The following is a 19,363-nucleotide window of genomic DNA, read 5'->3' as shown; positions in this document are numbered from 1 at the left end:
TTATGTAAATGAAATTGAGCTCATACGATATCTATCATGCTTGTCCATTTTTCTTAGTAAAATTTTGTATATAATAATTAAGATGGAATTGAGTGCAAATATATTATAGATATTTAAAAATGATGAATGCAATGTTGGACAAAAACTCAAAAAGTACCTTATCATTCCATTTGATTTTACCTTAATATATTTTTATTTAAGAAAATATATTTAACTCTCTAATAACTTATTATGCTTCATATTTGCTTTTGCTGCTACTTACAGGGAAAGGTTGAGGTCAGGATAATTGTAGAAGAAGAATATGAAATGTAATTAAAACCACAAATCTCAAACGAGATTAATGTAGTTTTTCATGTCTCGATATTACTATTTTGTTTGTGCTATTTAATATTTTTTAAGAAATTGTAAAAATAGTTTTTTCTTCAATCCGTATTATTATCTTACCATATATTTTTTAAATAAATCAACATTTTTAATAATTATCAACCTAAAATAAATTCAAAATACAAACCAAACATTTTATTTTTATTTTTGTACTTCGAACTTAACAACTGTGTAAACAAATAATCAACTTCTTAAGAATTCTTCACTGAATAAGTGTAAGATTAATATCCATGTTTAGACAACTTAATAGAAATTTCTCCTAATAGTGTATTTTATATAAAGATGAATTTAGGAATAAAAACATGAATACCTTCACACTTAAATACCCTTAAAAATAGAAAACTTCATGTGTAAGTGACTCAAGTGTCTTTGCTTTGGAACAACCTACATTGTTAAGTCCTTTGCTTTTTCAAGCACACACCAATCCCTTTCTTTAGTTTTTTGCTAGAGACTCTTTTAGTTTATTGCATTATTACCGTAAATGAATAGACAAATGATACATATATGGGTACAATAATAAGGGCTTTTACAAAAATCACATGATTGATGTTCTTTTATCTTTTACCAATTTCCTGCTATTTAATTCAGGAGATTTTTTCCTTTTCTGTTGGGAGGTGTTTGGGACCATTTTGGGGCACTCTTCCCATCTATGTAGCATTGTTGTCATCCTTTTACTCTAGGACCAAATGTGTATTATATTCCTGAGTAAAAAAATTGTTATCCCAAATAGTATTCCGAACTATGTTTCAAATTAAGAATGACAACGAGGCAAGTTGTGTTTTCCTGTTTCCAAACTCACAATATTTTAAGTACCCATGCAGGTATTTATTAGTACCTAACGAATTTTTAATTTTAATTATATATTTATATATTTGTAATAATTTATATGTAAAAATAATTATTACATGAATAATATAATATTTATATGATAAATTTATGATCATATTCAAATATGTGTAATTTATTATGAAATAACAATAAAATATATGATATATAATCATAAAATAATAATAATAAACTATAATATATATATATATATATATATAATTTAATTAAAAACTTAATTTCTAAATTTGTGTGTACCTACGGAGTGGGTATCATAAAACTTGTTTCCGCCCATAAGTTATTATTGCGAGTATTTATTGTAGTATTTCTACGGTTATCTACGGGTCGAGTTGTTTTGTCATCCCTATCACAGACTAGTAATATTGAAGCAAAAATAAAAAATAATGAATATTTAATTTTTTTAATTGTTATGACATTTTCTTTGGTCCAGTATATAATTTCAGACATCATTTGAGACAACGTATATCCATGTCTCATTAATTATTTCAATTGTATTAATTTAAAGATTTAATATATATATATATATACTGAGAGTTTAAATGTTTTTTACACTGTCAATAAATCATTTATCATTGATTTATTAATTATCATTCACCCTCAAATAAAAGCAATACAAATTAATGGTGAATAATGGACTGACAGTATAAAAAACTTTACACTGAGTGTACACATATTTTAAACTCTTAATTTAATGCTAAGAATTAAATTTATATTTAGTGTAAGCCTTCTTTAAGGTGCAGTTTGCATGTTAGTCTAATGCATCTGCATGAATATAAACCAAATTCTAGTGTTTAGTAATTAATTAAGTATAATAATTTCAACTATTCCTCTTATTCAATTGTCAAAATTGATGCAAGATTGCAAGTAAAGCTAAATATATATTAGAGGAATCTAATTTTCTATTTGATACTTGTCATGTGTATTACATTTTTTAACCATTCCCTTTTTCATGAGATATAAATTGTTTCCTTTTGGGTGTTTGAATGTGACTAGATAGATATGACCGGTCTCAATTCTTATATCGGTTTAATGAGAAAGTAACATTAATAAAATAAAAATTATAAAAAGTTAAATAAACATTTTTATATTATTTAAATAAATCTGATTGATCCAAGAGATATAGAGGATAAAGGATTTGTATTCGATGATACTATGTCTTACAGAATGAGGCTTTAGTATTTAAAGTATTTTGATAATAAATGGTGAAGTGAAAGAATCAAAAGCAGAATAATATATATTAGAAAACAGTGTAGTAATAAAAGGTAGTGATTTTCAATATGAAAATTCTACTTTTAATTTTTTGACGCAGCCCTGATTAGCAAAACACTTATATGTTTATTTGAAGGGCCTTATTGAAAACGTTTAATGAAGAAAAAAAAACTGAAATTTGGAAACGTCAATATTTCTGCTAAATTTTATTTTGGAGAATATTTTTAAAAAATTCCGAAACAACTTGCTCTTATATTTCTTTTTCCCCAAACATAACGCGGGCTTATGTTTTCTTGTGAGTGGCTTTATTCCAATGTACAATAGTAAATGGATTGAATTTAATATATATATATATATATATATATATTAATAGTGTAAAAGTTTTTTATACAATTGGTAAATTATTTGATTTGTTAAAAATTACTCACTCTCATATAAAAGTAATACAAATTAATGAATAAAATTTTTCAGTGTCACTATATAAATTTTAAACTCAATAGTGTTAATGGGACGTGTTTGGTTAGAAATCTAATCTGAAAATTGATAAGATTAATGATAGAACTTTAGTATCTTAAAATTTTAATTCAATTAGTCTCAAACAATTTATTATATAAATAGAAAATGGTAAGATAATAATTTCAAAATAATAACTAACATAGATAAAAATAAGTTATAAATAAATTCAAATAAAATAAAACTAAATAAGTAATAGACAGGATAATTATCTATAAATCTAAATATTATCTAATAAATCACACATCACGAAAGTAAATGATGTTAGTGGTGTAAGATCTTGCCATATCTTATAAAAATTAAAAGTTTAAAAGTTCGATTCTCGAGAGTAATATTTATCGAGAGAGACAATCATATACTTCGAAAGGAGTTAGTTTCATATCTAAAATGTAAAAGAATATATTTGGTAGTATAGAAAAATCCACTCAACCATGCCAAAGTGATCATGATGCCGAAATTGTAGCAACTTGATTGGTTGATATAATGCCTAAAAACATAGAGTACAACATAGATGTGTGGCCATACATAGGCTTATCAGTGTACGTTTGTATAGCTTTTTTTTCCACATTTTGATTTTCCCCTCCAAATTCAATCTATTTATTATTATTTTTTCACTTTTCTTGTTATAAATTGAATTAAGGATGACAAAAAAACTTTATATATATATATATATGTATTCGTAAAAATATTCATAACCGGTACCCGCAATTAGTGATAGGCCTTGATCTGAATTTTAGAGGAGTAATAATATTTTTAATCCGTTTATAACTAAAATTAATTGTGTAACAAAAAATCATAAAGAAGCATATATGATTGGATATTTAGATTAGAGATAAAAATGTCAGCTACTTATTTTTCAATATAAATCACTATGTTGTCTGTAAGAAATTCATCTCGTATCTTATTATGTAACTTTGTTGGGTTGTCTTTATTGTTGGAAATGATATTTATGTATTGGTTGCACCACAATAGTTAAGAACTTAAGATAAAGACGAATAACTTGATAAAACAAAATATGACTAACAACATATGTTGAGAGTTTTTTAGACATGAATAAGTGATGACACCAAGAATAAAATGTTGAAAATGATATCTCAAACTAATCTTCTCTTGCATATTGAAATTCATATGACTGAATTTTTGAATAAAAAATACATATATTACCAATATTAAATGACTTATAAATATCATTAGGAAATATATTATTAATACATATATAATCTCTTTCGTTAAGTGTAAAATCTTTCAGAACTCAAAGAAATCATATTTTTATAAGCAACAATAACATCTATACATGTAAGACAACTTGGTCCATTATGTATAATTTTTAGAATAATCATACAAGTTACACTATAATTTACAAATTAAAGAAATATGTGAGCTCCAATAAATATATAAACATAGACGTCGTTTGGATATAGGTAAATAGAGTACATCTCTTGTTTTAAAAATGTGTTAGTATATGTCACTTGCTATAATTGATTGAAAATGCATTTTATAATTTAAATTTTTAATAATTAAGGATTTTTCTAGGCAATCATAGTAAATGAAACAACACACTTTATGAAATAAAATGTGTTATTTAGGTAAAAATGTAAAAGAAGAATGTTTTAATAACTTTTTTGAAAATTTGTAGGGGCTGCTATCCCCACCTACTCTTTACATCATCGGTCACTACCCCCAATAATAGCTTTTAGGAGAAATTTACTTATTCCTTAGATATGACAAATTTATAAATTTAATTTTTTGTTAAATTTTTATATTATTTTAAGATTATATATCATATATTTTATTATTATTTTATAATAAATTACAGGTATTTGACTATGATAACAAATTTATCATTTAAATATCATATTCTTCATGTAATAATTATTTTTATATATTAATTATTATAAATTATATAAATATTTAATTAAAATTAAAAACATGTTTAATAACAATGAAAACATTCAACTTACGTGGGTATCCGTAAATATAACGGGTTTAGAAACGAGAAAGCTCTAACCAGAGTCATTGTCATCCCTAATTAAACTGCGTGAAAAGTATCTTATGCTATAAGTCAAGAAACTTTGTATGCAAAGCATGTTTTAATTATTCGCTCTGATTAGCATATAAATGGTAAATTATCAGAACTAATTGACCAATTATTATGTCAAACTATTGTTAATTCAAACGTGAGTTCCAAGCTTCACTTGTTGGACAATGATATTCTGTTGTAAAGTATGTCCCAAAATCTGTCACAAACCAATTATATTATGTTATGTCAGTTAAAAAAATTAAATATTCATGACTTTATCAATTTTTGTTTCATTATGATTAGTTAGAAATAGACTTCGGGACATACTTGAGGACAACAGATCCTCATCCTCACTTGTTAAGGTTAGATGCAGGGCCAGTCTTAGTTTTAATATATTAAAGGTTTGTCGCGAAAAAAATCAAGGCTTTAAATTTATAAACTTTTTATATCCCAAAATTTTGACATAGGCAGAAGGACAAATTGTATAGTTATCGGCGTATAGACTCAAACATTTAAACTTAATATCTCACAGTTCTACTAATTGTGTTGACTCTTGGAGATTATTACGTGAAATTTTTGTCTAGTTAATGTTGTTTATAAATGATGCTTCTCTTTTCTTTGTTCTAATAATTTTAAGTATTGTTTGTGAACTATAGGATTTTTGACAACTTTAGAGATCCAAGTAATGGAACGGAAGAGTGATTTGAGAACCAATGTAACTTGGTTAAGAAATAATAAACTTCTATGAGCAATTTTTGTGATGGTAACAAGTAAAAAAGATTGAAGTATACTTTTCTTTTTGCATAAGTTACAAGTTAAGAGTTCTGCTCAAAATTAAACCAGATTTATATCCAATGTTTGTTCCAATTTGATTCTCTTTAACTTGTTTCTCTATTTGTCAATGACATAAATTGATGATTCAAAATGCATGATAGTGGTTAAGTGTTGGGAAGATTTATTGTTTAGTACTATCAAGTGTATCCTCCTACCTTTGAGTAATGAACATTTTCTTTATGGTATGTGTTTGTCCCTCCCAATAAATGTCACTCATAAGAATCAAATCTTTAACTTTTTTATCATCCTAAAGATCCAATAAAACTTTATATCACTGTACTAATGTCTTTGTTTGAGGATTTGTTTGAAGAATGGGTACTAAGAACCACAATATTATCTACTAGGATTTTAATAAAATAAGTAAATGAGAGTGAGCCTTACAAGATTCTAACAAGGCCTAAATAAGTATAATATGAACTCTCTAAGTGTCAAGTTTTCAAAATGGGCTCCATTGTGGGTTGCTCACAAAGTGAGTTGGGCCGATTGGTTCACTAGGCTCACTTTAATTAGTAAGAACTTTAATTTAAGTCATTTGGGCTTACCTATTTATTTATGATTTATAAATTAAATACAATATGATAAAGACAAATCATTTTTAGCAGGTGAGCTAAAATTTTGATGATTGGGATTATGATAGTTTGGTGCTTAAACAATTTGACCTACTTAAATTTGAAAAAAATAATAATAAGACAAAGAGAATAATGCAAAAAAAAAAAAACAAATGTTGATGAAAGATAACCAAGATGCTTGTTGTGGATAGAATTAATGATTTTCGGTGTTCACCAAAAGAATTGAGGAAGAAGATAGAAGAGAGGTTGTGATATCACACTATAATTCATCCACCACACCAACAAACATGTGTTGTGTTTGTGTGACAATTCAATGGAGTAGGGTGCATTTTTGGTTAACTATTGGGTTTAAGCTTATATGCTTGATGTTTGTGAATAGTTTTTATCAAGTCTATAAGCTTAAAGTCAATTAATTAACAAACAAAAAATGCATCCTACACTTATTTTTCAAATAATATTTCACTTATTTTTTTACAACCTTCTTTAAGGTTACATCACAAACAACAAAAGTTTAAAATTTAATATTATTTATGTGTACTTTATATTGTAATTTTTTATTTTATTAAATAAGGGATCAAACTACTAAAAAAGAGTAGAGTTCAATAAATGATAACTTTACTTACACTTATTTTCACATAATTTTTTACTTATTTTATTTATAACCTTCTTTATGGTTAAATCACAAACAACAAAAAAGTTTAAAAGTTAATCCCATTTATATGTACTTTTTTATTGTAATTTGTTATCTTATTAAATAAGGGGATCAGAGTACGAAAAAAGAGTAGAATTTAATAAATGATAATTTTACTTACACTTAATTTTTCAAATAATCTTTGACTTGCATTTAGGGAAGTTATAATAGCACATTTTAGGATTTATTGATATTTGAATTTCCCCGTTTTGTTTGGATAATTATAAGGAAGAAAACGAAAAACGAACATGTTAGTACTCGTCCAAATTTAAACCAAATTTAACAAGAAAAATCTAATATGATTGAGTTTGAGTTTTACCATAGTTCAATTTTTGGGTTTGGATTTGATACAATTGATACCCTACCCGTGAACTCGATTGATATATTTAAAATTAGACGTTATATATATATGTTTCGTGTCCGGGTTTCTCACATGTTCAAAGATAATAACATTGTTTTCAATCTCGCATAATTTGGGTTCTAAATTTAGGGTTCGAGTTTAAGTGAGTACAACTTGATCGTGATCCACCTTATTGTCATTCCTAGATAGAGGTTTTTTTTAATTTTAGGTAACCACCACCAACATAATAATCACATATCTAACCCCAAATTAAACATTATAATAAATAAAAAAATTATAATATAAAGTACACCTAATAAATTTTTTAAAATGAAATATGTAAAAATTAAATACTTAATACCATAAAATAAGAATATTGATTAACAAACATAAAGTGAGTGTAAGTATAATAATGAGATTAGTCCATAATAATTTCATCTATGGATTGACTCTAAGAGATAAAGAGGATAAGTTTATGTTGGACCATTAGTACTTCAATTCGTCTATCCATATACTTGCATCAAGGGAATGCAATTTTCCAAGATATAAAAATCAAGTCTAATTGGTCACAAAATAGAGTAAGTAGACAAATTAGAATGTTAAAAGCCTCACCCTAAATTTTATTGGGAAATCCACATAAATCTTGGTTCCTTAAATATATCATTTTAAAATAAAACATATTTTTTTATTCTTTATTATCAACCATAAGATAAGAGAGAGCACATAAGATGGTAATAAAAAAAATCCTTCTTAGCAAAATAAGCATGTTCAAGTTCAAGTTCACCACCGAAGATAAGTCGCTTGTGTTCTTATTTCGCAAGGGTAAACTAAACAAGTAACGTTCTTAACGTTGTAAGTCAACATTAAAAAATGGAAAAAAAATTGTTACAAGAGAAAGAAATATAAACATAAATATATTTGTGGGGTCCAGATAAAAAAGAAATAAAGTTACACCATTGTAGATACTCTAATAAATAAATATAAAATAATCAGTGAGACCCATTTAAGAATGAAAAAAAGGTTACACCATTGTGGTCTAATAAAATTTCATTTAATTTGGATGATTATATAATATTTATATTTTTCTAATTTTTTTTTGGGCCAAATTATCAAACAGAGTTTTCTCTCTAGTCTCTACTCCCAAATTTTTTTTCCATATATATGATATATAAATATCCCCTTAAATTATATATTTAACGCAGAATTATCCTTTAGTTTTTGTTTATTTATTTATTTTTGATGTACAAAAAAATCTCCTTAAATTGTGCTTCAGGAAATCAATCACTCACCAAAAGTTATGAGCCTTATTAAATATGTAATATTTTCTTTTATTTATATAAAATAAGTATTATTAATATTATTATTATCATATTATCACTAATTAGGGCATATCATCCTCTATTTAAATCACTAATTACTCCCTTTCATGCTTGAATATGTAATATTTTCTTTTACCTGTCTAAAATAAATATTATTATCATTAGTTTGTTAATAGATACTTTGTGTCTATTCAGATTGTATGATATTAAGTATTCAATTTTTATATATTTTATTTTAGATAATTAGAATGATTTTTTTGTGTTCAATACTATATTTTTTGTCCGGTTGGTATTAGTTACCTATAATTATATGGTTTGTTTTAGAAAATTAAATAAGGTTAAAGGTAAAACAAGAAATGAAAATTAACTCATGATGATAGTTATATCACGTTTTGTCTTTATCTATAATATAGAAATATATATATATATATGGATAGATATGAATTTCCCATATGTTTAGATAGAGAGATAATGTGTTTCATTGGAATTGGTGAAAATACATTTAAAACAAATAATTATTTGGTATTGTAAATTCCCACTAGCTATTGTGGAATTAGGTCTCACGAACCTCCATCTTTGTATTTGTTTAGTTACTTTTTTTACATATTTTTCAATTAGAAAAAAACTTGGCAAACCTTAAGAGAGGAGTCCCCTAATTTTGAATAATTGTTTGTTGGGTATATCATTTCCGTATCTATATGAGTGTTCAATATCCATTATATAGTCTTATTTTGAATTTTGGTCTCACTTGTTCATGATTAATACAAAATTATTAAGAAAAAAACGATCCCCTTTTTCCAAACATAAGGAAAAATAATAATGATTAACGTATGGTAGATTGAATTTCAATTTTATGTTTAGTGTCCTCAAAGAAACTTGGTACATAATGAGATTAATTTCCATGTTGCATTTAGGTTTCAAATCCCTTATCTGTAGAACAAAATTTTGAAATCATATTTGAAATCATATACATTTGTTTTTATCTCTCCCGTAGTTTCTATCCCTAAATATAATAAAAATAGAGAAAAATACATATACACTGTATTATTCACAATTTATTTATAATTATCATTATTTCTTAAATAAAAATAATATAAATAAATGATAGATAATATACTGACTGTATATAAATTTTATATTATCAAATATATAAATATTACCTTCTCAAAAATATTGACTTAATATTTACATAGACAGTGAAACTGGAGCCTTCAATATTTATATCAATAACCTAGTTTCTTTTTTCTATATTTTTACTCATTGTGTATTTACTATTGATAATTGATATTGACAAATAAAAATGAGATGATAATTATTATCTACAAAATTATTTATCATTTTAAAATTAGTTTTTCAATGAGCTGATAACTATCCACTTTTTAAGATTTTTAATGCAGAAAGGTAACTTTTTTTTTATCTTCATAATCTATCTTATTTGTGATGATAACCAAGAAACAAGATTAGAGATTAAAATTTATATGCAGCCTGATAAAATTATTTACAATATATTTAAATCTAAAAAATAAATTCATCCAAATCTATTCATTAAAATTAATAAATATAACTCAACGAATAATTTTAGTAATTAATGAATTTGAATCTATTCATTACATCAAGTAAATATCAATGAATATATTCATTAAAATGGATTCATAGATAATTTTTAATCAATGAAATAATTATAAATATGGATGAATTGAATAACTTATAATTATTATATAATCTAAGTAAATTGTTGAATGATTTTTCATCCGTACATATGAATCCAAATTTAAGCATTACCAAAGTAAGTGAATTTTCAATAGACAAGAGAATTTTCAATAGTCCTGAACTTGAGCCGGCTTTGTATTACTTGAACATAACCGAACCTCTTGTTTTTTTCTCCCTTAAAATTTATTAATTGAGATATTCAAAGCTATTTAAACTCCTTAATACTATAGCCAGAACATAAGCTTAGTTTCAATGGCTTCAAATTTTTCACTAGAACTTGTTACATGTGCAATTGTGTTGCTAACACTTTTTGTCACAATAGTCACTAGTTCTGATATATTCCTTGATTGGCACGTTTCATTAGACTTCAATGTTAAACCAGTTAATGCTGATCAACCAGTAAGATATTGTACCATTTTATCTCTTCAATATTTTATTTTATTTTATTTGCTTGAGTCATGCATAATGCAGTGCAGTTTAATGTTACTTTTTGATATGTTTGGCAGGTTATAACAATCAATGGCATGTTCCCAGGACCTCTTATAAATGCAACAACAAATGATAATGTTCATGTCAATGTTTACAATGATTTGGATGAACCCTTGCTATTTACATGGTATATCTGCTTCCATCTTTCTTAATAATCTCTAGGACTTTTGTGAATGTCAAGTTGTTATTTTTTCTGTATTTCTAAGCTCCAATTCAAGCCAGATAAAGCCTTGTAACTTTCTCCTTGAGATAAGGCATTTGGAAGAGCTTATTTGGCCTTATGAAAAAGCTTATAATTTTCATATTAGCTATTTTATAAGGCGTTGGTCTAGTGGTGTAAGGCCCCACTGGACCCCCAAGGTGGTTTGATTCCTGGGAGGGATACTTGTTGCGATGGGCAACAACCACGAACCCCAAAAGGGATTAGTTCCTTACCTAGAAAGGTGAGGAGATACCCTTGGTAGTACAAAAAAGTAGCTTATTGGATGAATGCTTAACCAAGTTGTTTATCAAAATTTAAGTCAATGATGCTGGCCTAGTGGTTATGCTATTTGAAGAGGCATAAGAAAGCCAATGCTAAATGCAACTTCTAAATTGGTATATGTTAATGATTATGGTGTAGCATTAGTTTTAAGAATGAGGTTATGGACTAAATATATAGAATTCTTGTTCTGATGTAGGAATGGAATACAACAAAGGCTAAATTCTTGGCAAGATGGAGTGTCTGGGACAAACTGCCCTATCCAACCTGGCAGGAACTGGACTTACGTTTTCCAAACTAAAGACCAAATTGGCACATTCTTTTACTTCCCTTCCATCAATTTCCTTAAAGCTGGTGGAGGGTTCGGTCCGATTCGAGTCAATAATCGCCCCGTGATAAGTGTTCCTTTTCCAAAACCTGAAGCAGAGTTTGATCTTTTAATTGGTGACTGGTATCAAAGTAGCTATAAAGTAAGTATGTAGTTGACTGCATTCTTGTCATTATAAATACTTCTATAAACCAAATGCATCATGATTCATGAAATTGTTAATTGTGGTAAACTCATGCTATACCAGGTATCTATTGATTGATGAAGTAATTAACCTAATGCACTAAGCTTGAAAGCGCTCGATTATGCAAATATTTCCCTTGTTATATGACCATTGATTCTGTTTTTATGGATATTGATAATACTGCTTGATAAGTATCCTAGAATGCTGCTCCATTTTCTGATCTTCAGTTTATTAGATTGGTTATTTATTTTTGTATTTATTCTTAGATTTCTTATTCTGACTATCTCTTATATGATTTCAACTAGAATATTAGGTCCATTTTGGATACACCAGATGTTGTTTCCCCCCAATGGATGCTAATAAATGGTAAAGGACCATATATGAATCCTTTGTCAAAAACATATGAGACCATCAATGTTACACAAGGTATGAAGTGAACAATAGAATTGTAGTGACCCTTATTTATGTTGTCAGTGTATTAATATAACTAAATCCTTTATGATAATGTGTTACAGGTAAAACATATTTGCTTAGGATATCAAACGTAGGGACGGCTCGGAGCTTCAATTTCGAGATTCAAAATCATCAAATGGTTTTAGTTGAAACTGAAGGATCTTATGTTAATCAGATACTATTGGAGTCTCTTGATGTTCATGTTGGCCAATCTTACTCAGTTCTTGTCACAGCAAACCAAATTGCTGCTGATTTCTACATAGTGGCCTCTCCTAAGATGAGTAATGCCACAAATAACAAGAGTTTTGTTGGCATTGCTGTGCTTCATTATGATAATTCTACAACCCAGGCTAATGGATCTCTCCCATGTGGTCCAGATCCATTTGATCTTCAATTTTCAATCAACCAAGCAAACTCTATTAGGTAATTACATGTCACAAAATGATGCTCTGAATGCTCAAAAAGTGCCTCTCTAATTTCCTGTTTTTGTTTGTTTCTACTATGTTAACAATAGTTAACATAGTACAATGTTCACAATAGCAAGACCTCTATTAAGTTTTTGAGCATTTGTGAAAACTTATATCTTATTTTGTGCTTATATTCAGAACATATACAAACATTTACATTGAGGGTTTATCTTAATTGAAGGTGGAACCTGACCACTGGAGCTGCAAGGCCTAATCCTCAAGGAACTTTCAATGTAGCAGCTGCGATAGTATCTCAAACTTTCATTCTACAGGCATCAACGGCCATGATCGATCATCAATCTCGCTACACAGTAAACAATGTCTCTTACTTGACACCAGATACACCACTTAAGCTAGCTGACTACTATGTCAATGGATCTGGAGCATATGAGCTTGATGTTTATTCGAAGAACTCTTCGAATGATAATGCCGTGCATGGAGTTTTTGTTGCAAGTGCATTGCATAAAGGGTGGTTGGAGATTGTGTTTAAGAACAATTTAGACACCATTGATGCTTGGCATTTGGATGGATATAGCTTCTTTGTCGTTGGGTAAGTGCAACCTAGGAATTTAGTCCAATATATGCTATGCTTAACTTCAAATATAAAATAGGCTCATGGTTATACTCTATACATGTAAACATAGGAGTTATTGTCAATATATACATGTTTACATTATAAAAGACATAGTAAATGTGTTGTTGAGTTCTGAAAATAATGAGACTATAGGGTTAATAAACTCTAGTTTATAGTATGAGAACTCAACTATCAATGGTTCTTTTCTCCATTGTCATTCTCTATTCATGTACAATAGCACTTCTAAATTATCAAAATCAACATATTTTGTGCATGTGAAATTTTCTAGTTGATAGATAACAAACTTGTGTTACTAATGTTTCTTTTTAGATTGGGGGGAGGAGAATGGAGACCAGAATTACGGTTCACATATAACCTTTATAACCCGGTAGCTCGCTCTACCGTGCAAGTGTACCCTGGAGGGTGGAGTGCAGTGTATGTGTTCCCTGATAACCCTGGAATTTGGAACTTGAGATCACAGAACTTGAAAAGCTGGTATTTAGGTGAAGAGCTCTATGTAAGGGTCTATGACCCTGATCCTAACCCTGCCAAAGAGAGGCCACCACCACAAAATATCCTTATATGTGGTAAACTTTCTTGTATTTGTTTCTCTATTTTTTTGACATAGAAGTTAGACAACCTTTTCAGACAACATTAATCTTATAACAGCAAAGTATACTTTGTGGACAATAGATGTCAAAAACACAAAGTTGTAGATATTATACCTACTCAAAACATTTTAGATTTTTTCTTCTTAATTTCAAATTTCTTGAATGATGATTAAAACATGGATTATGAGATTGATGCTTTACAATGTTCACAGGCAATTATCAACCTTCAACTCCACCCCCTTCTCCCTTATTGTCCCTATCATCATCCAATGCATACACTATACATAACACAAGGTATTAACTTATTTTCAGTTGTGAGATTATTTATGTGAAAAAAAGATTATGAGTTAATATGGCTTATTTTTTCTATTTTTCCTTTGTAATATTATTAACAGGTTTCTTATTGCTATGATGACCACTGCCATATCTTTCCTCTATATTCGTCTCCATTGAGAGTGTGCACCCTTTGCTAAGGAGATTGAAAATATACAGACAAGGACAAAGATACAAATTTTCCACTGTATTTTATTTATTTATTTATTGTAAGTTGTTACATCAACAATGAAAGAGATGATATCTTCTATCCCAAAAGTGTGTCATTCCATGTGCCACCATTTGTGATTGGTCAGAAAAATATTTAATTACTAAATTTTAACTTAAATATATTTTTTTAACTAATCATAAGCGAATGTTACATGGAGTGATGCATTTTTTTGGGACACATATGTAGTCCCCAATGAAACCTATGCACCATACCCTTTTTTTCCTTATGTTTTGAACATGTGAATTACATCAAGAATGAAAGTTATTGGCAGTTTATTCACTACTTTTATCAGGTTTCTAGTTAAATGTTCAATATACACAAGTTATGATTTGCACACTTGGTGATTCTTGCTTAATCTACATAAGGGTGGAGAATGATGCACATATATTTTAAGGTCAACAACAACATGCAAGGTCTAACATTTTCATAACTTAAATGTTTCATGTGGCCCCTTTTCATTTCCATGTAACACTTTTATTTACATAATTAAATCATGATGATTCCATTTTCTTTTATTGCTTAATTAGTTAATTCTCTTTCTGACTTTCCACTCTCACTAGAGTGATTACTACCACTGTAATTAGTATTTTTGCTATAAGCTTTTGTTGCTGCAACTGTTTAAAGTTATAAGAACTATATGTCACAATACTTCCAATTAATGAAATCACAATTACACAATGGCTATCTTTTTTATAATTGTTTGATGATTCTCTCCTTAATGCTTCCAACATTACTAAAGGCTGATTAATTATACAGAAAATGAATCTTAATGTGAGTTTCTAACATGGTAGCCACATCTGGATCTGACTTAGACCGAAAGAAATTAGTAAAAAATATCATTTTATATTGATACCAGTGATACAAATTGAGGATTGCATCACGTGGTATGACCACAATATTGTACTATGATACTGAATCACAATAATGATGTGACTATATGGACAACAACAAATTCAAAAATATTTTTTATTACAAAATAATTCATATTGAAAAGACCACAATCACAACCGTAACCTTAATCACCACCACAAACCCTAATTTAAAACACTTATTCATAACAAGACAATATGCAAAAAAAAAAAAAAAATCATGAACAACTGCTAAAAAATCTCAGCAAGCTGCTTCCATAATAACACTTAGAGTACAAGTGGTACATGCTTGATTTTAGCAAGGTCTCAAGTTCAAGTCTTATAGATAAAAAAATATTTGTTGGGAGAGTTAGCCCCACATACATATAGATGTTCCCAACTGTTAAAATTGATGATATTAATCACAAGCAAAGACCAAGCCCAAAAGCCCAAGATGAAATCCTTCCTTTAGATTAGTCAAAAACTGTTTCTTTCCCTTTTTAGAAACTTTTCATAATTCTATTTATTCAGTTATTGGTTCAGTTTCCTTTTCTGGAAACTTTTCTGTTTTAGCTAGTTTCTTTTCTTTCTTCTTGTTTCCTCTTTGTAGTATAAGTACGATCTATGGCTTAATAGTTCAATTAATCAAGTTGTAAGAGGAATTCACATTTTCTCATTGAGTAGTGATTGAATAAAGTTTCCTTTAAGAGATTGTTCTTTCTTGGTTTATAACCATCATCTTCTTCATTCTTCATCTTCTTCTTGTATCAATGGTTTACCATATTTTACATGGTATCAGAGCACACTTGTAAGGGTGACTCTGCTGCGCCATTTCCTTCTAAATCATCCCTACTACTCAAGTTTCTCATCTTCTCTTTTCTTTCTCTGTTTCAACATTGATTCTGTCCTCATAACCTCTTATGCACAGTAATGGCAAATCCAACAAATCCCATTCTTGACCCAACAAATCCCTACTACATGCACCCAAATGAAAACACTGGCTCATCTCTAGTATCATCTCTCTTGAACGGAGAAAACTATCACTCTTGGTCAAGAGCCATGACAATGGCTTTAGAAACCAAAAACAAGCTAGAATTTGTCAATGGAACACTAACTAAACCACCTCCCCACGATCAAATGTTCACAGCTTGGAAGAGATGCAACAATCTAGTAGTGTCTTGGCTTAATCACTCCATTCAACCTTCAATTATCCAGAGTGTGTTGTGGTTGGAAACGACACAAGAAATTTGGGTAGATCTTCATCAAAGATACCACCAGGGAGATATGTTCAGAATCTCTGAGCTTATTGGGGAAATTCATTCCATCAAGCAAGGTAACTTGTCTATTGCAGCCTTTTTCAATCAAATGAAGGGCCTTTGGCAACAGCTAGACAACTATAGGCCTATTCCTCCCTGCCTGTGTGAATACAAATGTGCTTGTACTATCCCTACCATTCAAAATTATAGGGAGAATGACTATGTAATATGCTTCTTGAGAGGCTTGAATGAACAATTCACATCCGTTAGATCACAAATCATGCTTCATGACCCTCTTCCTCCAATCAACAAAGTGTTTTCAACTTTGGTTCAACAGGAGAGACAAATGCAACTTGAAGACCTGAAATTTTCTGGGAGTTTCTCGAGCAACTACAATGAAACAAAACAAAAAGGAAGAGGAAAAGGGAGATGAATAATTGGCAACAGACCTACTGGAACATTTGGAAGAGGAAGGGGACAAAAGACTTGCACATTCTGCCTGAGAACTGGGCATACTACTGATACATGCTACAAAAAGCATGGGTTTACACCCAACTATCAAACAAATGCAAGAAATGTCAGTAACTATGCAGGACATGCAAGCTTAGACTCATTGGAAGAACATCACGATCTTGTAGATCTGAGCTTTAAAGAAGAAAAATCTGATCCAATACTAGCCTTCACACCAGCTCAGCACAATGTTCTAAAGAATTTGATACAAGAATCCATGAGCCAAGCAAAATATAGCACGAATCAACCAGCATCTAATTCCATCATTGCCACAGAACAACACATTTCAGGTAACTCACAAACCACATCTTTTACATGGATTCTTGACACAGGAGCAACAGACCATGTCTGTCACTCCTTGTCCTTATACCAAAACTTCAAGAGGATTAAACCTCTGTTGATTACCTTGCCCAATGGCAATCAAGTAATTGCCAATTATTCAAGAACTGTTGTTTTCTCAAATGATCTATACCTCACCAATGTCTTGTATGTTCCTATTTTTAACTTCAATTTGATCTCTATATCTAAACTTACCACCTATCTAGCCTGCACTCTAATATTTACCACCAATCATTGTAAAATTCAGGACATTCACTCCTTGAAGATGATTGGTGCAGCTAAGCTAGAAGGAGGACTATATGTGCTAACTGATTCTACCAAAAACTATGCTAAACCTCACCATGTTAATGCTCACATTAGCTATACTGATTGTAATTTGTGGCATTCTAGGCTAGGCCACTTGTCTCATGATAAAATAAACACTATGCATGCTACATTTCCTTTCATAAAATGCCGTAAAAATATTGACCCTTGTGAAATATGTTACCTAGCTAAACAAAGAAAATTGCCATATTCTGCTAGCATTACAAAATCTATCACTGCATTTGAATTGATTCATATTTATATATGGGGTCCTATGCCCACTATTTCCACCTTTGGACATAGATATTTTCTTACCATCGTTGATGACAAAACCAGATTTACTTGGGCCTTTTTCATGAAACAAAAATCTGACTCAAGTCAACTTGTTAAACAATTCATCTCTTATGCTGATACTCAATTTAATTTGAGAATTAAAGACATTAGAAGTGATAATGGCAAGGAATTTATTATGCGTGATTTCTATCTATCAAAAGGAATACAACATCAAACCACTTGTGTTGAAACACCACAACAAAATAGTGTGGTTGAAAGAAAGCACCAACACATACTAAGTGTCACTAGATCCCTTATTTTTCAATCTGGTTTGCCTCACTGTTTTTGGAATTATGCTGTGTCACATGCTATAGACTTGATTAATAGGCAGCCCTCTACTTACTTATGTAATAAGTCACCCTATGAGGAACTCTATCACACCTTGCCTGATATTGAAAACCTGAAAGTTTTTGGCTCCTTGTGTTATGCTTCAACTTTAGTCTCACATAGGAGAAAACTGGATCCTAGGTCAAGAAGATGTGTGTTTCTAGGATTTAAGCATGGCATTAAAGGATACATACTCTTAGATGTCAAAACAAATGAAGTCTTTCTTTCTAGAAATGTGTCATTCTTTGAACACATTTTTCCTTTCCTCAACAATACAAGGAACACTGATATAAATGATATACCCACTCTCATCCTTCCTATTAGTGAAGCAAACACACCATCATGTCCTATACCAGAACATGATACCTCACCTATGCCAATCCTTCACACTCAACCTGATCCTGAGCTTATTCCTGATATTCCTGATTCTAACCATGCCAATAGACACTCACAGAGGATCAAAAGAACACCTAATTACCTGAGAGACTATCACTGCAGCATGGTTCATGGACCTAACATTCAGACACCTCATATAAAATACCCCATCAACAAAGCTCTTACATATAACCATCTATCTCAAAGACATAAGAACTTTTCTCTTGCTATATCCATCAGCCAAACCCCTCATCACTATGCAGAAGCCATTAAACATGAATGTTGGCAAAATGCTATAAGGGAGATGAATAATTGGCAACAGACCTACTGGAACATTTGGAAGAGGAAGGGGACAAAAGACTTGCACATTCTGTCAGAGAACTGGGCATACTGCTGATACATGCTACAAAAAGCATGGATTTCCACCCAACTATCAAACAAATGCAAGAAATATCAGTAACTATGCAGGACAGGCAAGCTTAGACTCATTGGAAGAACATCATGAT

At 29.5% G+C, this 19,363-nt stretch overlaps 1 protein-coding gene across 1 annotated transcript; it reads left to right on the top strand.

The window, feature by feature from the left end:
* LOC109335469 (monocopper oxidase-like protein SKU5) lies at positions 10,688-14,475 on the top strand. The gene is made up of 9 exons (XM_019571603.1): positions 10,688-10,834; positions 10,942-11,051; positions 11,605-11,875; positions 12,223-12,343; positions 12,433-12,793; positions 13,019-13,387; positions 13,742-13,998; positions 14,235-14,316; positions 14,418-14,475. The coding sequence occupies exons 1-9, from the start codon at positions 10,688-10,690 to the stop codon at positions 14,473-14,475; spliced, it is 1,776 nt and encodes a 591-aa protein (XP_019427148.1).

This window comes from Lupinus angustifolius, chromosome LG20 (assembly GCF_001865875.1).
Source record: "Lupinus angustifolius cultivar Tanjil chromosome LG20, LupAngTanjil_v1.0, whole genome shotgun sequence".
Taxonomy (NCBI): Eukaryota; Viridiplantae; Streptophyta; class Magnoliopsida; order Fabales; family Fabaceae; genus Lupinus; species Lupinus angustifolius.
Note: the sequence above shows the minus strand (reverse complement) of the source record. Positions and strands in the feature narration are given on the sequence as shown.